This window comes from Python bivittatus, unplaced genomic scaffold (assembly GCF_059951505.1).
Source record: "Python bivittatus isolate LINGU-HERP-01145 unplaced genomic scaffold, Pbiv_v1 ctg000330_np1212, whole genome shotgun sequence".
NCBI lineage: Eukaryota > Metazoa > Chordata > Lepidosauria > Squamata > Pythonidae > Python > Python bivittatus.
Window position 1 is genome coordinate 13,087,274 of NW_028277058.1, and position 23,175 is coordinate 13,110,448.

Genomic DNA, 23,175 nt, shown 5'->3' on the forward strand with positions numbered 1-23,175 from the left:
AGCACGGTGGGGGTTATACGTATCTCTTGGGGGATGCTGTTCAAAAGGGCAAGTGTAGAGAAGGTTGCTTCCTGCATCTTGCTAGATGACATTGCTTAATCAAGAGGTCCTAAAGCAAGCCAACTCTTTCAGAGTGCACAGGATAAGCAGGCACTGTGGAAGACAGGGAGTTCCTAAAATAGCTAGGCCTTATGCCATATAGAGTTTTATAAGTGATAAGCACCATCTTGAATTTCACCTGGAAACCAACTGGTAATCAGTGCTCAGCCCAGGTAACAGGGTGTTATAGGAGCATAGAGAGGGTTGCCTATCTTTGCTCACAGACCCCCTGTGAAGTGGGTGACCAAGGCGTGAGTGACCATGAACCTGATTCAGGAACAGGTGCAATTAGCAATTAGCTGTATTTGTGCAAAGCTGCCATTTTCTCCTTGAGCAGGAACTGAATGTCCAGGAAGACCACCAGTCCCAGGCATGGCAGTGCAACTCTGCTTAGGACTAAAGATGGAAGGTTTCCAGCACTGGAAGGACCGAGCACCCATAACCACTCAGTATTGCTAAGGTTGAGCCTGAGCTTGTTCTTCTCCTTCCAGTACCCGGTAACCTCTGGGGACTGGCAAAAACCTTCACAGCATTGCTTATCCAGGGATCAAGATGTATAATTGGGTTTGATTAGTATACTGAAGATACCTATCCCTGAACCAACCTTTCTCAATGACCTCATGTAAATGTTAAACAGGAGGGAGAGAATGCTAAGCCCTATGCATCTGCAAATCAGGGGCTTTGGGTTTAATATCTCCTCTCCAATCAACACTGACTGGAACTGGTTGTGGAGAACGGAAGAGAGCCACAATAACAATGTGCTCAACATCCCCATTTCCAGTATCTGGTCCTGGAAGGATTAAACTGTTGATGGTATCAAAAGCCACTGGGAGCTCAAGGAGGGCTAGGAAGCCATAGGTCATCAACAAATGTTTGTTGTATGATTAAGAGATGAGGATCAGGCTACTGATACAGATCTTATTGCTTTTTCTTGTATAATTAGGATTTTCTCTCGCTCTTTTTTGGCTGACTTTAATAATCCTTACAAATGTATCAATAATTTTCCCATTTCACTCATTATTGTACTGAAGAGAGAGGCATTGAAAATGATAATTGGGAATGCTTAGACTTTTCCCTCTATTGTCCTTTTTATTGCTTTTCAGTCCATGAAAGAAGATAGGGGGTTTCTGTGTATATTTTTCCTTGGAAGAAGGAAGAAGAGGAAATGATTATGTACCATTTCCTGCTGCTTTAGCAACATCCCACAAAATAACATCTCACAATATGCATCATGTTGCATATGAACTACTGTTTATCACTAGTATAAATATCACAGTGTTGTAGTGATATATAACAGTTAATATGAAGCATCAGATCCTACTTCCTGGAGAGACTCCTGAAGTTCATGTAGATGAAATAATACCAGTGTGTGTTTTTGCTTTGGTTAAAATGGCATGAATCACACACAGTGGGAAGTATATAAAGACTTTGACTTCCAGGGAAGAAATGGCAAACTGAAGACGCCTCCACTAAAAGTGGAGCCAATGATTGTGGCAGAATGAAGATCTGGCAAATAGATCTGCTGTTCATAATTCCTCTCCAGACAAGAAGAGGACTTGAGATTGCCCACAAGTGCTCCAGACAGTTGTTTTGGTATAAACAGCAAAAGAATGATTAAAATTTTGATTCTGGCAAATTACAAATGAACTAAGGGTCCAGATGGATTTGAAATAAGGTTTTGGAATTAATTATAAGAATCCTTCCCGTGGGAAAATGTTGTTGTGTTGAATTCTCTTTTTAAAAAAACTTGTTAGGATGACTTTGATGGTTGGACACTCGAGGGAACCAGAAGGAACTAAAGATTACAATTAAAAGAGAAGAACCCTTAAATTTGACTTATTAATACAGAACAAAGCAAAATATTTTAACATTGGACATATTGAAGGATATTTTTGAACAATGAACCCAGAAGTTAATTTTAAGAGTGTCTGTCTATAGATAGACTGAGTTTCAAAGTGTTATGAAAGAGGGACAAGTTTTACTAGACAAGATTGAGACTGATCTGAAACTGGATTTAAAATGACAGGATACAAGAATGATACAGAAAAAGTTGCTACATTGGACATACATAAGAAACCAGTTGATGTCTTAATAATTAAAAGGGATATACAAAAAAACCAAGAGTGACCTGGATAATTTTCCTATATTGGATTTACAAAAGTGACTTGTTAAAGCTTTGAAGAATTTTGTGAGAAGAGACAAAGAAAAAATGAAAAGAAATCAAGTTCTAGGACATTATTTGAAGGGACTAAATATCAAGAATGTTAAAGCCAAAAAGAAGGGACATAAAGTTGGTTTATTTGATCATGGTTAAAATAGATACGTTGCTATCTCTGGTAACCCTTAATGGACTGATCAGAACTGAATGATGAGGCTTTAAGGATTTGTTTATAGATAAGACATGAGATGTGGGAAGAAGAGATCATTTGTTGTTCTTTTAAAGAGAAGGTGATAAGTTACTAAAATTGTTTATACTTGTTGTGATGAGGGGGAAGTCATTTCTTTATTTCTTTTTTTTCCTTTTTACCTATATTCCTATTTTTCTTTCTTTTTCTTTCTATTTTTTTCATTTCTGCATTTCCTATTTTTCCTTTTGTTTCGTTTGTATTAATTTTTTATTGTTATAAAATTACTATTAAAAATTTTAAAAGGAAGTAATATAAAGACTTCATAACAGCAGTTGTCCCATTTTTGTTCATTCAGCAAAGTAATACTTTGTACACTCATTCTCTGATGTGCAATCTTATTAGACTGACTCTTCCCATGTTTTTTATATATAATTTACAACGGAAAATGGATTCCTTCAGTGCATTCTAAAAGTTAGTATGACAGCAAATATTTTACAGACATAGGTCCAGATTATATTTTTTTTCTACCAGCAACAAGTAATATAGGTTATATATAAATTATTATGCTCTGACTCAAAGATGCAGTTGTAAGATTCCTAAATCTTTGAACTTTTTTGAAAGAAAAGTTGTAATGCTGATATGTGTGGAATACATTTTAAAGACTTCATCAAGAAAGACTGTTGATATTGGTTTAACAATTCATATCCTAAAGTGTTTCTAAATAAGACTTGTGGAATTAAATATAGCTTCAAATTGAACATGTTTCATTTTAATGGAATTCTCCTTTTGAGAAACCCATTTTGCACTTGAATTCACTTTCTGCAAAGTTGCATAAAGATCTTATTTGCAGTATAGAAGAATAGGCTCTTGCGGTCCTTGCACAATATTGTGTAAGCCATTGTATGGCAAAGTTTCAATTACCACATTGAATGCTTAATTTTTAAGTGACTCATTGCACAGCATAAGGCAATTATATACTGTTATGTAGCAAGTTCATGCAGTACTATAGTTGCTTATGGCAACATACTGAGCCAAATGCTTTTGAATTATTTGTGAAAAAAAGATGCCACTCAGTTTGAGTGTAGGTGGCAGGTTCTGTCTCCATGTGTTTTCAGGAAACCTTTCTATGTTTGTTAAAATGAGAAATAAATCTCTTACAGGACATGTAGGTGGACATATACAGAAATAATAACTTAACTCTCCATCCAAAGTTCAGAAACCAGTGATATAGGATGAAGCCTAAGGAACAAAAAGTTTCTATAATCTTCAGCTGCATATCGTTTTTCTCTTAAACATACTTTATCACATATTCAGTGAAAACAGCACAGAACTAAGTTGTATACTTAGAAACAAACCAGTGTGGTTTATTTGCAGTTCAAGTATTTAGCTAGCTACTGCCAAAATCATTCAATAAACAGTGTATATAATTAATGTGCTATTATAATTTATAGTAATATCAGCATGACAGTTAAAGCATGTAATGAAATGAACATTCTTCCCACACAAGCTCTCATTTATATGGGGGCATCTCAGATAGGAGAAATACCCATTTTAATCATGTAAATATTTTATCATTGAATTACAGGCTAAAAGAAATAAATTATGGCACATATACAGATATAATGGAAAGAGCCTAAAACCAGTAGATGTCAGGCTTCACATAGGCAGCTGTCCAGATACAAAACCCCTTTTCAGGAGTCGGCTTACTTGGCGAAAGGCTCATGAACACAAGTCAGCAATGTTAGCCTCTTTATTGCAGACAAGAATCCAGCCATCTGTACACTGAAGACAAATGTGAATAATAAACAGAAATTAAAACTCTTATGTAAGTCTGTGCTCCTGCATTTCAGTTCTGGGTTTTTTTCCTCCTACCTTTCCAAGCCAAGTTATCTAAGTGTTTTTTTGAGATCCTTGGAAGGCACTTTTCTGTGTTAACAATTTTCTCTAACCTGGAAATCACCAGTTTCATTCCTTATTCCACCTCTTTCCCTATTTCTCTTCCCTGTCTCTCAAGATGTTCCTGCACACACACACACACACACACACACAGCTTTCTGGTTGTGGTTGTCTGAAAGGCAATGTGTTCCTCATTCCATTTTCCATTGGCTGGAGCTGACAAGATCCTCTGAGCTCCTTTGTGGTCTCTACTCCTAACTGAAGATAGTGTGTGTGTGAGAGAGAAGGGGAGTTCCTTTTTTTATTCAGCTGAAATTGATAACATCTTTCCCCTTTCAGGCTTTTATCACCCTCCATCTTCCTGACACCAGCCATCCTTTGATTTTTTCATCAAGAACCCTCCCATTCCAGAATTCCGAATGGGATAGACTTCTTCCCTTTTATGTTGATACGAAAGTTTCCCCTGCTGAAATGATTTTTTATGTATGGCAGCTTCTGGTTGTTCTCTGGTGAAGGTTTGCCTACATTCGAATTTTCCCATGTTTGTGCCATTTGAAGTGTTGGAGATCCATGTGTGATAGTAATAATGGAGAATATGCATAGCTCAGGACTGAAATGTTGAGATCTTGGTGCTCACTGAACTTCTTTTTTTTTTCTGAAATGAAATCAGACATTCCATTATCTGATAGATGAAACTCAGCAGCTTTCTCCCATACCGAATGCTTACCCTGTTGGAGGCAATGGATTTCGTCGTTGGCAGTCACTTATTTGCCTGGATTCTCAAAGTTAGCCTTTAGTCATCCTACAGAATTAATGCAGTTTCTGTGTCTGGGCTATTTTGAATCAGAGAAAGGGTTGCCCAGTTTTACACTCCCAATTAGTGATTAGACAAATTACAAATCTTCAATTATTGGTTTACATTGCATGTATAGTTCATGTTGAGTGAGGAATGGCATAAATTTGCATGGACTCTTATCAGAATTGTCAGGCAAGGAAATGGATACTTAGCATCAGGGAGCTGTGGCTGCTTCAGCAGTGGCTGCAGGTCGTGGGCCAGGATTAGTATGAAGACCACTGGTTATGATAGATTCCGGTCCATCTGTTGGGCTAGCTGGTTCATCATCTGGGTCTCCATTTGGTTCTGATACTGGAGTAAGTGTTGAAAAAGGGTGTTTAGTCATGGTCTAATCCTTGGTTTGTAGGTAAATGTTTTCCTCCCACATAGATGGGAATAGGAGTGGATAAATCTTGCTGTCAGGTTTCACATAGGCATATCTATAAGCTCTCAAGACACTTAACCCATTATTTAGGAATTGGCTCACGGACATTTTACAAGATTATTATTTTTATTGCAGACAGAAACGAAGCTATATATTTGTCCTCACCGTAGTACACAGAAGCTAAAGCACTTATGAAGATTTGTGCTCCTTGGTTAAAATTCTAGACTTTTTCTTGCTGTCTTTCAGTGTCAAAAGATATCTGGCCATTCTCTTCATGGCCTTGGAAGCACGTGATATATGTTAATACAATGATTCCTTCTAGGTTGTGAACTACTGTTTCCTTCTTCGGCAGATTAATTCCTATAGTTGCCAGGCTATTTTAAGTTGCTTTTTCTTCAGCTACCTCACTCAGTATTAGTATATGTGACAGACTAATCTCATTTTAAAATGTTGAATATAAGAACACATAAATATTTCTTCAACAAGAAATTATACCTAGGAAATCAAAGTATTTCTTTAACATGCCTAGTGATAAATATGTTGGTTTAGAAGTATAGTCTAAGAACACCAAAATAAGAGAAGTATTTTGGATTAAATAGAATCTTTCAAAAGAGGTTTTCTTCCACTTATCCATTAAAAAAAATCCAGTAATCATTAGAAAAATATATTCTCTTTTCATCTCTTCAGACGGTAAAGCTTTTCTTTTATATTTCTTCTAGGGGGAGTTTGTTTCATGTCTTTTATCATTATTGCGACAAATGACTGATAGACATTACCAGCAACTCCTTGACAGATTCAAGACAAGGGACATGCTGAGAGTAAGTCTTTTTTCAGCTTTCTTTCTTTCTTTCTTTCTTTCTTTCTTTCTTTCTTTCTTTCTTTCTTTCTTTCTTTCTTTCTTTCTTTCTTAATGTGTGTGTTCTCATGACATTGGGTCATTGTGATACAGTGGATCAACCAGCACAGCTTTGATATAATGGTCAAAATAATTAATAGAAACAGATAACAGGTTGTTTTGAAAGTTACCATGAGGATGATAAATAATAATATGATAGTTTTTGTAAATGTATATTTTAAAACATTTAAGACACATTTAAAGGAACAAAAATAATTTTTCCAGAATAAGGGAGCAGACATTGGAATAATGCAGCATTGTTTTCTTTAATCTATTTCCCATCTCAAGGAAGAACCCAAACACATTTCTAATAGCACAGAAACAGATCTTTCCTGTCAAACATAGAGCATTGTTGGATATGCCATATTAATCAAAGATGAATTAATATGACAAGCTTCAGTGGCAAATTGATAGTTACATACCCACATCTGCAGTCTTTATTTGTAGTTCAAGCAACCATATAAATCATAGTTATCAATCACTGAAAGCCTGTGTGCAGAGTGGGTATATATTATCAATTTCCAGCATAACTGGTACTGCATAACTCAAACCAGAAACTGATTTTATTAAGGCCATTATGATGTCATGATTTTGTTAGGCTAAAATAATATTGGCTTGCTGCTCAAAATTGCATTATTTCAATATTATTTCATGATCATACACTAAATGTCCATTTCTTTGTCCTTATCAGCTTAATGGTTCATATGATCCAAAGCTAGGGATCCTTTGGGTATGAATTAATATGGAAACTTTAGAATGCATTTCAATTTCTCTACAATGTAAATGAAACTTCCTGGACTCCAGAATCTTAGGGAGCATGTATGTTTGCCTGTCCCCCTTCACTAAATCTATTTTAGTGAATTAATTTGCACAAGTCTGCTCCATGCAAAGAGATCGTTTGTAAGAAAATTCAGATGAAATAAACAGAAAAGAAAGTAGAAGACAGAAACAAAAGTTATAAAAACTGTTCACCATTTTATTCTGGATTCTTTATTGCTAATTATTTCATACAGTTGTCTTGTTTTCCCTTTAATATGTATCAATGTGACATCACAAAATACGTGTGTTTAATGCAACTTTATGTTCCTTCTACAGCCATTCAGTAAAGTAACAGCTATGCTAGACATGCTAAGGCAGTGCTAAGCCTGGAAAGTAACTAATAATTACTTTCCAGGCTTAGCAAAGTAATTGGAAAATGAATCACGTTATTTTCCGGCATACCTCTCAAACTGAACTAACTTTTTCTAGTGCTTCTCTCTTTAAATGGAAGGAAAAATTAATAACTTCATTTTGAATTTAGGAAAAAAAGTTGACTGCTGCATTCATCTGACAGGAAAATACTTTTCTTCCAAATAATTTGTGAATTGGGAGTGGGGTCCTTTTTTTTTTTAATGAAAATATGGAAAGTCAAGCTATAGTGAAGCTGCTAGAAGAGTGAATCCTATTGAAGATGAATTGTCACGGGAAGGATTACTTGTCTGCTGAATTAACTCTTTTTTTAATGTCTAAAGGAGGTCTTCTTTTTCTTTTCTGTCTTGTCCTACTCTCTTAACTCTTTCCCATGCGTCACATCCATCTAGTATTGTTCCTTCCTGTTCCTTCATCCCCATCTCCAGCCTGTTCTTTTTCCCCTTCTCCTCTGCTGTTTCTGCTGGAAAAAGGGAGGGAGAGTTTTTAGTGTACTTGGGGGAGTGGTTTGTTGTATATATAAGGGACAGATGGCTGATATATGCCAATCCAACTTCAGTTAATATTGTAACTGGGTTGCCTTATTTTACAGGCAGTTAATTTAATAAATAGTTATTGCTTTTTACTTTTATTTTTGTCCTGGTTCTGCCCTTTTTTGACATGTGCTTTTTGGCAGGTATGTCTTTATGTATGTATGTATGTGTATATGTACACACACACACACACACACACACACACAAGTGTAACATGCATTTGGAGAAAGGGAAGTATTCAGGACTGATTTCAGCTTGGTTTGGGAACTCTAGGCCTTGCACTGGAACTTTGTCTATATAGACAATTTCTTTTTGTCTGTTTTGTTCAGGATTAACTTTCAGTTGATTTCAGGTAAATGTAATATATGGCCACAAGGTATGCTTAATGGAAACCAAGTAAAGATAACCTGAATAAAGAGCAAATAGCACTCAATATTGTGGTACAATTTATTTTCTTTACTTCAAGAAGCCTTTAAAGTAAAACATTCTTGCTTCCATTTTACGAACTGGAATTAATGTTGCTAGATGATTGATTACCAAAGTTTAGTGGGATTTAGAATCCAATATCATTTTTTACATTCATTACCTTATCTGTTCCAAAAAAGGCAATTATAGTATCAAGTATAATATTGTCAATTTCTTTCCAGTAATATTTTTAAAAGCCCACATTTTAAAAAATAGGATAGATGTTATAGGAAAAGGATTGATAATCATGTAGATTACAGAAAGAAACAAAGGGAATGGCTGGTGTGGGTCTTCCGGGCTGTGTGGCCGTGTTCTGGAAGTTTTGTTTCCTAACGTTTCACCAGCATCTGTGACCGGCATCTTCAGAGAGCAGGAGCACAGCAGTTCTCTCTGTGCCCAGGATGATGTGACCCTTTTGTGGGTATTTATAGAGATCTGAAGGGGGGGGGGGGGATTGGGGGGATGTGGTGGTGGGGTTAGGGGGTGTGTGGGGGGGTGGGGGGTTTGGGTTAACGAGTGGCTGCTTGTTTTGGGGAATCCTTGCCTGCCTTCTCTGAATGCTGAAACCTGTCTCATATGAATCCTGAAGCGTTCATATGAGCCCCTATTCAACTGTGTAGATTCTTACCATTACATCTCAAGAATTTTCAGTTTTCTTTATGCTGTTCTGCATTTCAAGGGAAAATTGCTGGATCAGCTATGCCTCCAATAGTGGTCTGAAAACTACATGCAACATAGGTCTGTTTTCACAAATAACAAATAAGATAGTAATCCACTTCATTTACTAGAACCCCGAAATTACTACCAAGCAAAAATGTAGCGTGTTGTGTGGGAGTCTAAACTACAGTCCTACTGCTGACATCAAATGGTCTAATGATATTGTTTTTTCTGTTACATTGATCTGCTGTTATGCCATTTGTAAAAAAAAGGAATAATATATAACATCTGGGGGACAGGGGCATGTGAAGAAATATTCAAGCATGAAAGCTGCCCTCCTATCTGCAGTCAGATGTGATATAATCTAGATATAGGTTTACCCTTGATTTTGCTTCACAGTGCTAGTCATTAAAGTATTTAGTGGTATGAAGAATTATAAGCAGTGTGACAGTAAAATCTGATTGGCCCATGGCTTAATATTTTCAATACTGTACATAGGGAAAAAGCAGATGCAGGGCATTCTTGCTTTGAATGGGCATGCTTCTTAAAATGCAAATAGCAACTGCTGAAGTGGAAGTGGTAATTACTCGAATGACGCCAGATAGAGCTTGTTCTCATTTGAATCTATTATACAGAATTTCCCAATGGTGCAATTTGATGAGGGCCAGAGTAGGCAATGAAATCCAATAGAAATTATCCTCACTGACTTTTAAAACCATTTGTACTTACATAATTCAATTAGTGGGGGAAAAAAAGTACCCTGGTATTAGTGATTGAGACCAATCTGTCTGTTATTGTGGATTTAAAGATTGTTTAAATAGATCTTTGAATCAAAATTTGTTTTTTTCTCCCTTCTCTATCTCATTATAAGCAGTTAAATCACTGCTTTTAATAGTGATATTATTACTTTGAATTTTTTCAGAGTGACAAAAATAGTTGTCTTTTTTACTTTAGAATATTCTTTTCTCTTGATCTGAAGGTTTTCTAATGTTTTTGCTAAAGGAATTTGTTGCACATTTTTCTTACCATAAAAAATAATTTAGGCTTTTTTTTCTCTCTCAGGATTTCTTGTTACAGATATTTACTGTTTTTCGAATACTGATACGACCAGAAATGTTTCCAAAAGATTGGACAGTGATGCGTTTAGTTGCTAACAAGTAAGATTTCTTAAATGCAATTATAATCATAATATGGGTCTATTTTTATTGAGACTCTATGCTTATCACTTTAAGCTAATAAAATTCCAACAAATTACATTTCTTTGGATTACAGCCAAGGAAGATTACAGCCTTTTATACCTTATGATCTCATTTGAGAATTATATTTTATAATTATCTGTCTATCTTGTTTGTTTACGATTGGTAGTCAATGAGAAAGTAGATATTCTAAGTCATTCCTATCTCCTCTCTTTTATTCTCAGTTAGACCTTAAATATTTCCCATCCTCATTAAATTAAAAATACATATTTTTGAAATCAGCACAAAACAATCCCATCAATAAGTTCCAAGTTGTCAGCATTCTGATGTGATAAAACATGAAACGGTTCGAATATTGAGTATTCTGACAGAATAAAATGCCTATCTGTCTCCCCTTTGTTTTTTTTTAAACACAGTTGCCTAACTCTTGTATGAAAATATAGCACAACAGACAAACTAATAGTATGGTTACAAACAAGTACTCAAGATGACAGAGGCGCAATCTGGTTGACATCCAGAGTCAAACTAAATCTTGTTATAATTTGAAATGGATCTTGAAGCTCAGCATCAAAAGAACAGAGGATTCAAAAACTGTAGTCAAGCCAAACAGACCAACACAGAGGCATTTCTAAGTGCAGTCTTAAACTCAAAATCACAAGGTGCTTGAGCATGCACGGGGTACATATGCACTTAAAGTTTAGCAAACCATCCAAGCCAACGTTTACTAGAATTCTCCATTTCAGGACTGTGGATTTTGGATTCAAAGGAAAATGATGGTTTGGAGTGTGCAGGGATGCTGATGTTAACATAGTTATATTTTTTCCCCAGGATCACATGGCTGTTTTCCACAGCTGCAGTGCAGTCCTGTGTTTGGCTTAAGGAGTATAGCAGACAAGTTCTTGGTGCACACTGTCACCAGCCCCAAAATATCTTTTTTGCCTTTGAAAATGAAATGCTGCACAGTCTTATTGCACTGAAAATGTTAACATTATCACCACTTGCATGTGCATTACATTAGTGCCTGCACATACACCTCCCTACCTTTACTTCCCTTTCTACCTGCATTTCTTTTACAGGTTACCCCACATACAATCAATTCACATGAACTCTAACTTTCCCACAGAAAAGACTTTAGACATAGCTTTAGCATTATATTTTAGTAATAGCTTACTTGGTAGATAGGCAGCCAAGAAATTGTATGAACCTGCGAGCTGTCTTTTTCTTATGGCCTGGGGTGTACTGTCCAAAGAATTGCATCCATGTGACATGTTCTCAGAGCGAGCACATTCTTTCTGAACAGCTGGTTTGGTGACTGAGACAACAACATCATCGTTGGCCCAGGCTAATGTGCATCAAGGGGTCATTAATTGGGTCTCTACTGGTGTGATTACATCACTCAGGTGCAGGTGATCCAGTGTGTCAAACACCAGAGTAACCAGCCCAAGGTTATGAGTGGATGAGACTGGGCTGACAAGGTGAAGAGTCAGTACTGTCCTCTCTTCTTTGTCCTACATAAGAACCCTTTATCATATGCTAGGATACTGCTAATGACAATACTGTTACTGCAGGAAGAGCAGCTATTGTAGAAAGATCAGGGCTCATGCCCTGCTTTAGACAGCCATTCTAACTACCTCTCAACCTTTCCCGGTCATCTTCCTAGCTTTTGAGAGAAGAATTTTCATGGGGTGGGGTTGGTAGGATAGGATGGATATAGCCAGTTAGTCCTAATGTGGGGCAGGAGGCAGGGAGGAAGCCATTAAAGAGCTCTGTCGAATATGTGAATAGTGCTAGTGCTGTTGCACACTAGTGTACATACATCTAATTAGAGAAGCATCTATTTACATTTTAAAGGGGTGAATTGAAAAGGGAGGGGAGGGAAGGGAAGGGAAGGGAAGGGAAGGGAAGGGAAGGGAAGGGAAGGGAGGAGTAATCTCTCCACTCACACATTAGACTGCATTAAATTAGAACTAAAGCAAAACCAGACTTGACTACTACTAAACTGAGATGGGGGTGGGGAGATGCCTAGGGAGCCAAGTAAATATTTGCCAGCTTCAGCACAGTAGCAGTCTGGCTCATTCATTTCTTCAGCAGAGTCATACCCAGCTTTACTTTTTTTTCACTGAGTCACACTATTTTAAATGTGTTTTGCTTTTCCCCATCAGTAGCAGGTTATGACCAATCCCTGCAGCTATCCTGTTAAGGCCTGGGGTGGGCAGCGGGGCACTATTCTAAACAACAGCAATAACAAAGTAGTATTACAATACAAGGAACAGAACAATGCTTTTTGAATGAAATGATCAAGCTCATTTGAGATTGTAGCAAAAATTGCTCTTTTAATTCTGACTGGAAACAAAACTGGTACTGTAGAAATGTACAGGTACTGCATATTTGTTTGGGTTCACAATACTATATGGTAAGTGGACATCAAAAAGTTTTGCATGCTACCATTGAATAATATTCATCATGCTTTCAAGCTGATTAGATATTAGTTCAATTTTGTTATATTGCTGCAAACAGATTTAATTGTCTTTTCAGTGTGTTAGCAAAGCATATTTATTAGGACTTCCTGGTCTACTTCACCCCCACCCCCACCCCCAAAACCCCCCTGGTATTTTGAGCACGTACCTGCAGCATAGTCCAGTGCAGGAGGTGGGACAGAGATAATACACCAATATTTGAATAATGAGGGAAAGATTCTTTGCAAAAAATGGATTTGCCTGTGAATGCCTATGTACTTAAGCCTTTAAGTCAATTATGCAAAAGCCTGGATGACATTAATAGCATTCAATAATTTTGAGCAGAAGGGATGGTTCTGCATTAGAGAGAGCACAAGTCTTTAATTAAATTAACTTACTAAATTTTATGCAAAAAAAATGTTGGGGCAAACAAAGCAAGCAATACACTAACGTGTTAACTAGCTTTATTTCATTCTTTTCTATATTACATTCTGTGAGTTTAAGAAATATATTCAAGAGAATATTTCATAACTTACACAAACAGAGCTAGGTTCAAAGTATGTATTATAAAACTTGTAGGCTCCTATTTCAGACTGTTTTAAAGATTTTATTATGTATCTTTAATCTTGTACTCTGCAAATGGTTTCTTGCGTTAATGAACAAAATCAGAAAAAGATATAAAATTATGTATATGGCTATGTGAACAACTAAATATGTAATCATTTTTTTGTTTTTTACTAGTGTTATTATTACAACGGTATTATATCTTTCTGATGCCCTTCGCAAAAACTTCTTAAATGATAATTTTGACTACAAGGTAAGCTAGCAGTTGGTTTGCATTTTTTTTTTTGTATGTATTTATTTAAACATTTGTATAGTTGTCCATCTTGAACCAACCTCTGGGTGGCTTACAACCAATTACCAAGCTCTTTCTCTCAGATGCCTTTCTGTTTGGAACTTCCGTTCCCCTGTATGGCCACATTCCATATGCTTTGATTGATTCTCCAGTTTAATCATCTTCCTCCAATGTATGTGTCAGCAGTGGCTTTGATGTAGCATATACTTCACCACAGATGATAAAATATGTCGATATATGTAACATTTAGTTCAAATGGGCCTTGCATTTAATGTTTCATATCTGAGTGGCAATGCATTGCAATCAATTTTGACCTGGACTTGTACTTTAAAACAGTTTGCCAGACTTGCAGGATATAATAGGCGATATACACATCTGGAAAATTTAGGTTGGGAAAATTGTATTGATTTTAATGAATGTTAGTCTTCACAGCATCTAATTCCTTTTAACTGGGAATAACATTGGTCCTAGGCTATGGTTTTTATAATAATCAACAGTAATTTTTAAAACGTCCATACACACACACACACACACACACACACACACGCACACAAATAAATAAATAAATAAATAAATAAAATAACATTTATAAATATAATAAGAGAAAGAAATTCAGACCAAAAATTGAAAAAGCAGGTTGTAAATAGATTTACAAATGCTGTAACATTTATTAGAAAAAAATCAAAATGACTGATATAAATTTACATATTAATATATTTTATGATAGTTTGAAAATTGGAATCAATATTTAAAAAATTAGTCAGATTATTTATAATCATTGTCAGCTATTTCCAGTATAATTTGATTTATTAATTGATTGATGGCTCCACTATTGAGGTGGATGTACTTATTCTCTCTCTGTCTGAGATTTGTATATATATTTTAGTGTTAATTAATCTCTATTTTTTAATGTTGACTTTTATATTTTTAATTGTTTTTTATATCTGTATTGTTTTTATCTGATTATTGTATGCCGCCCAGAGTAACTTCTCATGAGATGGGCAGCTATATAAATTTGATTAATAGATAAATGAAATTTATAAATTATAAACTTAGATTAGAAATGAGTTTACAGTAAATTCTATCTAGCCTGAAATATTTAACAAATTTAGTAAATCAGAAAAAAAAAGGTAGGGGAGTTAAAAGTTAAATGCTATAATCTTAGGAAAAACTCAAATTTGGATATGGTACGAACCTGTTGTTATATATCATTTTCCAGAATTCTTGGAACATCTTCCAATGTTCTTGGAACATTGACACCAAATGTGAAAGAATGATCCAACCTAGTTATTGCACTTCTAACAGTTTTTTAGAAAATGAATTGTCTATTTTCTATGATAGTTTTTCTATCATTGATATTCTCATTACTGCATTTCAATTGTTCTGCTCGAATTCTACATCCATTTAATCATGCTGCCCTTACCTTGTTCACTTGATGAATCATACTTCACCAGCTTACAGATAAGTCAAAATAAATTCTTTGAATTTTGTGTGATAGGTTTTTTTAATTGTCAGATTCCATATTGTTATTACTTTTAACTTTTAAATGATCTTAGGCATGTAAGATAAGTATCTGTGTTGTCTGGTTACTAATAGTAGCTTAAAAAGAAATGCAATTATCAAACTATGTTTACTTGCAGATCTGGGATTCCTATTTTTATCTTGCTGTCATATTTATAAACCAGTTATGTCTACAGTTAGAAATGTTCACACCTTCTAAGAAGAAAAAAGTACTAGAAAAGTAAGTATAATTGTTGGCTATACTAAAAATAGAGAGCATCAATATTTGTGGCATTTATTTTTCTGTGTAAAATGTTATTGAGATTGAAAGTTGATATAATCATGTGAGGTTTGCTGTTGATTGTTACTGGGAGACAGAATTTTGTTTTTCAAGGCATAATTGTTTGAAGAACATTTGATTTCTTACATGTGCTTCAATGAGATGCACCTGATGACATGCATGGTGCTCTTGAATGAAACTTATCTGGTTTACAGTACTTTAATTCAATTATTATAGTTCACTGAAATTAATGGCGATAATGTGCAGAGAAATATCAATTCAAATCCTAAGAAGAATGTGCTTGTTAGAAATGATGATGTATGTAGTTAAAACTTTGCTTTATGTTTGCATCAGTAATTTCCACAGTTAAAGACAATTTTTTTTTTTAACCAATTCCACTTTGATTCTTTAGCAGCAGGAACAATTATAAGGAACAACATCAAATACATCTGCAATAATATCTGCAGTTGTCTCCCACAAATGCTCATCCTTTATTGGTTGTAGGCACAGTGTTTGAATAGTTCACAAGTGTTCTTTCTGTGACGCGCTGTGGTTGTCTAGGTGCTTTTCATTTCCTGTCTTAATAGTTATTTTATAGAAACATTCTGTTGGATTTTTTTTCTCTATAGTAGCAAACTGTCTAGAGCTGATACTTGCTGCAAACATACAAAAATATGTTTCATGATAAAGTGAAATTATTAATTATCCAATCTTTGGTTTTTTAAAAACTATAACAGATATGGTGATATGCGGGTGACAATGGGATGTGAAATCTTCAGCATGTGGCAAAATTTAGGTAAGATTGGCTTAAGTTTTAAATTTACTTAAATGTTTGACTTTCAATATGTGTTTCTAGAAAATATGTTTTATGCAAAAATGTAACATTCAGTATCCAGAGAGTGTCAGTATGCTGCATGTGCCACCTAGTTCATGCAATGTGGGCAAGGCAGTCTTTGAATTAAAGATACTAGCTTGCATACAATAGTGAGAGAATGTTTGGGATAAAACTGGGCTTTGGTTATACTTAAGGCATGCAGGTAGTCCTCGACTTATGACCATTAGTTCAGCGACCATTCGAAGTTACAGTGGTGCTGAATGAAGGGACTTACGTTCCATGCCCAAAGTTACAGCTGTTGCAGCAACCCTGTGGTCACGTGATCAAAATTTGGGTACTTGGCAGCCTGCCCACACTTATGATAGCAAGGAGGCTTCAACTCCCCCCACCCACCTATTTCCCCCTCCATCTATGCCCTTTTGGCCTCCTGCCACCCTATGTTTCATCGCCCCAGCTGATCTTCACTGTCTTTCTGCTCCCACTGCTGACAAGGCATGCCAGGCCTGGCTGCTGGGCCGGATTGGGGCTGGGCTTTGCACTGCAGAAAAAGAAAAAAAGAAACAAACAGCCCCAGAGCTCCAGCACAAGGCGAAGCCCAGCCCCAACCTGGCCCAGGAGCATGGTGCAAAGGGCCTTTTTGGTGTGCTGTAGCTCTGGGGCTGCTTCCTGCCTTTTTTTTCCTCAGCGTGAAGCCCAGCCCAGCTGCAAGGCTGGGCACGCCTTGTCAGCAGCAGGAGCAAGAAGACAGCGAAGGTCAGCTGAGGCAGCGGAGTGCAGGGCAGCAGGGGCCTCTGAGTGCAAGGTGGTGAGGGCAGCTGGAACTGCTGGGGCAACTGCAGCTTCCCAGGACATGGCAAGCAACCACAGAGCTGTGCAGTTCTGGGGCTGCTTGCTGCCATGCAAGGCAAGGTGCAAGAGAGCCAAAAGGGCAGAGATGGGTGGGTGGGGGGAGTTGGAGGCAGTCCCTTACCTTACTGAGGCTCGGGGCTGGGAGGGACCAAGCCTGGGATGGCTTGGTTTGGGGTGGGTACTCACTTAAAGACCCATGATTCTCAGTTAACGATGGCAACTGGGACTGCCAGGATTTCCATCACTAAATGATGTGGTCACGTGACATTTCGCTTCACGACTGCATCATTTGGCGACAGAAATTTTAGTCCCAGTTGTGATTGTAAGTCGAGGACTACCTGTAGTGACTAAAATGTGCCAAAACCAATTGGTATTGTGTACTTACTATTAGATGGGAATGTTGCATGTGGCATGACTATAATAAAGATTGGTAACCAAACATGTTCTTTCTTTACTAACTTATACTTCTTACACTTGTTGCTAACAAGTGTTACATGAAAACCTTGTTAATGAGAGGTGGAGGTCAATATTAATGGGATCACATATTGACAACCATGGCATGTGGAAGACTCAGAATGTAGAGGAATATATACTCTGCATGAATGAAATGAAATGAAATGAAATGAAATGAAGAAAGAAAGAAAGAAAGAAAGAAAGAAAGAAAGAAAGAAAGAAAGAAAGAAAGAAAGAAAGAAAGAAAGAAAGAAAGAAAGAAAGATATTTTTTCTATTCGTAAAACTAAGAGAAAGTAGTTGGCTGTATTAGATATGAATGAAGGTGGACTGATCTTGTATGAATGTATACATACCAGGATGTGAAGGTTCAGGTCTACTATGAATGAAAAAGCTGAAATATATTTCAGGAAATATGGATTGGTGTCATCTAGACAGTTTTGGGTCTGTATGAAAGTAGGAATTAATTGATAGGTGATACTTGCATGTTATATTTCAATCAATTGGAGATACAAACCAGGAAAGAGTTTGGGGGAAAACTATACAACATTCTCAATTAATGGCATCCAGGGGAAAAGATTATTTTGTTAGGTGGCATGAATAGGATCAGGATGAGAGAGTATAGAAAAAGTGATTGGCCCATTTAGAGACCCAAAAGTCCAAATGATAATTGGTGAGTATCTGTTTAGAAAAAGATGTTTCAGAGATACAGTTTAAGGATATTCATGGCTACATAATGAAAAGGATTGAACATACAAACATGAATGATTTGATGATGTATGGTGAATAATTGATAGGATTAATAAAGAATACAAGGGTGATGAGAGACTGAGTGTGAGACAGACCATTGTTTTGATAGTGTCAGAAATGTACATGGAAGAAAATGGTCATGGAAAAGAGTGAAAGTAAAATAGAAGAGAAGAGAAAGTATAAATTCTGTATGAAAAAGTATTAGTTTAATCTCCCAACTTAATGAATGGAAAGTAAAATACGGAAGGTGATCTGGAAGTTCAGTGGAACAAAATAACTCATTTTGTAATCCAGTCTTACCTAGCTTGATTGAGTTCAAAGTCATGGCTAAATAACATAGGAGTTGTATGTCAATATGTTTGCAAGACTATAGTTTTGGATTGGAAAACATTTTATTATTCAATGATTGCTCTCTTTTTGCAATATTGCAAAACTGTAAAGAACTATTGATCACATGGAACAAAATAGCTTTATAAAGTAAGCAAGATTTTGATAAATCATGCACCACCACCGTATCTTATAACTAAGAACTGGTAGATATTGAAAAGTGTAGTAGAACATGAGTTCTACTTGCTTTTAAGTCTTTATTTTAGTTATTGTGATAGTCTCTTTTATACATTGTAGATTAAATGATTTTTTATGTAGGATGCCATGTTCCTCCCCCCCTCCAAATTAGGACATTTGCTGGTCACAGAGGAAAAATAATTTTTCTAGATAGTTTGTATGATCATAGCAACCACATATAAAGTTTGTGGAGACATTGTTTCATGCAGAAAACACTTCTTAGTTCAAATAACAATGGCTAATGTGCGTGTGACATTTCCATTGGTAAACTACTCTTACAAATTGCATTGTAAGATTTATTATGCAAAACATTAAGGTATCATACAGTACTTTATAATAACATTAGATTAAAATTAAGTTGACTAAAGTTACTTCAAAGTCAATTGCTTCTTTGTGTACTAATGTGTAAATTGAAGCAGATTTTTTAAAAATTTTGCAGTGCCAGCAAAATTAATTTGATGGCCATGCTGATTCTTCTTCTTCTTTTAAGTTTCAGCTTCCATTTTTACAGGTGAAATTTGCATTCCCTTTGTTGTCCATTTGAGCATTTTTTCTTCTACCTGATGTGCATATGCAGTCAGGTAGGTAATGACACTCATGGAGTTTCTCAAAATTCAAAGTACAAAATGCCAGAGCAGCTTGTACACATCATATTTAACAAATCATTGTTACAATCTACAATCATTCAAAATTAAACATTACAATCACATAAGCCTAACGTAAAATGTAAACTAATCACATGATAGCACAATTAGCATTCTTTGATCATCCATTGACATACTGATAGGGTGATAATACTACATTGTACTGATCGAATAATAAAAATAAGCTAACATTAAACTCTGTGACCTACCCAGACTTTGTGCTAAGGAGGTCATTAAACTGAGCAGAACTCCAGGTACAGTTGATAGCACAATACATGGACCATTGTTTGTTTCTCAGCTGTTCCACATGGACAGATATACTCAGAACTGGCAGTACTGCAGTATTTTCTCTCCAGTAGCAGTGATAAAAGAATTGAAATAAGCTAAAGAACGGGCTGTCTCCGTGCAATTTTCTTGGTGACAGTGCAAAAGTGGTTTGCCATTGCCTTTTTCTGATTTGATTTTGGAATTTCTTCTAGTCGATGGGTTGGGATTCTTGTCTCCAGAGCCCTGCATACCCATTCCTGCTGTGGATTACTTCTTATGCCTCTCTTTTTGATTTTAGCAGCAGTAGAGTTCCTGCTCCTATTGTCATTGCTAAACCTCATACCACATCCAGATGGAAAAGACAAGTATGGTTATATGGCTATGACTGCTGGAAATAAAGAGTGAGAAAAAGAAGATAGATGTCTTCAAAGTATAGATGTAGAGACAGTTACTCTCTAAATGTACAGGAAGAAACTATCAATCAGTCCTTGATCAAATAAGGCTGATTGTGGTTTTGAAGCTCATATGCTTTGGACATGTGATGAAAGTAGAAGATGGACTAGAAAAATAACGCTTGGTGGCTGTGGGAAGTAGAACAACAGATAAGGAGATTGCTGGAACGTTTTTGGAAGAGCTACAACATATTATTAAAATCAGATCTATGGGGAGCATATGCCCATAGAATCAGCAAGAGTCTAATTTGACTTGATGGCACTAAACTAAATAAAATATATTTAATAGTTTCAGTGATATTAACCAAATACTGAGCAGGACCTCTCCCAGCTTCCAAACTTCTGTCTTCCAACTTCCTAGCCTCTCCAGAGTGAACAGAAATGCACTTCATGAGAGGGAGGGGGAGAGGTACGTAGGTAGATTTCACAGTAATGCAACTTGTGTTCAGTTGAAATCTCAAAAATACTAGAAACTATATGACAGACTAATCTTTACTTTTCATTTTCTATTGTAAATATGTAAATTGAACTCATCTGCATCTTTCCTATTTATTTGTTTATTTCTATTTATTTATAAAATAAACTGTATTGGAAAAGCTGCTGAGCAAAACAGGCTGTATATTCTTAGCCCAACTTCTAATATAATTCTTCATAAACCTACAGGTGTTTTTCCTCCAGTATTTTGTTCTTGAGAATAGTTGCACTCAGTTTAGCCTCTTTTACCTTTTAGGGGAACACAAAGTCCACTTCATCCCAGCACTGATTGGCCCTTTCTTAGAAGTGACATTGATACCTCAACCTGACCTGCGGAATGTTATGATTCCTATTTTTCATGATATGATGGACTGGGAGCAAAGACGCAGTGGTAACTTTAAGCAGGTACTTTTGTCAATTCCTTAGGGGAAGACAAATTAATTTTTCAAGCTAATAGTTCTCAGTCAACATGATGTCATTATATTATGCTTACTTACTTGTTTCAACTATGATTATAATAAATTATTTTCCTGAGTTAGTATATGTTAGTTTTAGAAATGGTAAAAGGGAAAAAAGTGTGTGAAACTGACAAATGGATAAGGTAATTTATGATAATCAAACAAACAATTTATCATCACTGGATTTATGTGAGCTTATGGAATTGCCTAGTTGTTAGTGGATTTTATAGACATTTGGCTTGGCCTGGATTCACTTTACTATCCTGTCCCCAAGAATAGCTTATATTAGAAGTATCAATATGGTTCTTAAAGGTAGTTTGAAGTTACCTACTTTTTATTAGTTATGCAATATGTCTACTGCTGAGATATTAATAATTTAAGCATGAGGATGCAGGCCATTGCTACTTCAATTCAAAAGGCTCTGTATATTTTTATTTTTCTTCTTAAAACATAGAATAAAATGTCAGTAACATTTTAAAAGCAAATGGCAGGTCCAACTACATTCTTTCCCAGGGTGACCATGCTGGCTAAAGGATGATGAAAGTTGGTTCATCATATATGGAGAATATCAGGTTTAGGAAGGCTGCAGTATTGTGAAATCTGACATGTACAAAAAAGATACTTCATTTATACAGAACCTTACAATAATTTAAGTAACATGAAATAGGCAAACAAATGGATGGATTGTGTGTGTGTGTTTGTGTGTGTAAGGAATAAACTTTAATAGGAATGGCTGTTGCAGAAGAAATGTTTGCTTTACAAATGGAAGGGATGCTACATGAAGTAAAATGATAGGTGGCATGAGAAAAGATAACAGAAGTATGGAGAGCACGGACCATTTATCAGAGTATCAATAACCATGAAGTCAATGAGATTTATGGTGGGGTTGCAGGAAAGAATCATAGAATTACTGTCTAGAATCTGGGATTTCAGTATAGAAAACTATATCAGGCCATTGATCCATTGGTCCAGAGTAGTCTACTCTGCTTTAGTAGCATTTCGGCAAGAAGATTTTTCCAGTCTACTGTTAGAAATTATCGAACAGGCGCTGAACCAGCAACTTTCTAAATGGAAGACATGTATCCTGTCCCTGAGCTTTGATCCCTTTTACTTAAAGATAAAATGTCCCTGGAATGACAAAATTATTTGAAAAATCTGTCTGACAGTCTGCCTGCCAGAGCTTTACCCTAGATGCAGCAATAAATCTCTGTCTAGAAACTAATACGTGCATTCATGAACTTAACAGTAGAATATTCAAGGACAATACTTAGATAAACTGCTTTTATCATAAATGCAAAAGTTGCTGTTATAATGATGAAGATTACTACTGCTGAATCTAGGAATCTAGCCATATTTATGTGGCAGCTCCAGTGTTTAAGGCTGCATTTTACACAGTAACAGACTTTTGCCACGCATTGGTCAGGATGGATAGATAGATAGATAGATAGATAGATAGATAGATAGATAGATAGATAGATAGATAGATAGATAGATAGAATCCCCTCTCACCCCTGTGGGTGGTATGTGTCTTCCTCAATCTCACGTCCTTTACCAGAGGCCTGGTAGTTTGAGGGTTCTGTACAGTATCTTAGCTGTTCTTAGCACTGTCCAGTCTTCTGGACAGAGAGCTCTGATGTTGTTCCTGGGATCTGTTGGAGCCACTCTCTCAGCTTAGGAGTCACAGCCCTGAGTGCTCCTACCACCACTGGGACTACTTTAGCCTTTACTTTCCACATCCTCTCTAGTTCCTCATTCATGTCCTGGTGCTTCTCCAGCTTATACTCCTTCCTGATGTTGCTGTCACTTGGCACCGCTACATCTATCACCATCACTGTCCTCTG

General features: G+C 36.2%; 1 protein-coding gene across 3 annotated transcripts in view; it reads left to right on the top strand.

The window, feature by feature from the left end:
- The window catches only part of DOCK4 (dedicator of cytokinesis 4), a 220,746-nt gene that overhangs the window by 144,418 nt on the left and 53,153 nt on the right, over nt 1-23,175 (top strand). For all 3 annotated transcript variants that reach the window (XM_088141722.1, XM_088141721.1, XM_007426684.4), the window contains exons 26-31: nt 6,283-6,381; nt 10,364-10,458; nt 13,695-13,770; nt 15,450-15,550; nt 16,327-16,385; nt 21,133-21,281. In XM_088141722.1, the coding sequence (XP_087997848.1) occupies nt 6,283-6,381; nt 10,364-10,458; nt 13,695-13,770; nt 15,450-15,550; nt 16,327-16,385; nt 21,133-21,281 (579 nt within the window). The remainder of the gene's footprint in view (nt 1-6,282; nt 6,382-10,363; nt 10,459-13,694; nt 13,771-15,449; nt 15,551-16,326; nt 16,386-21,132; nt 21,282-23,175) is intronic.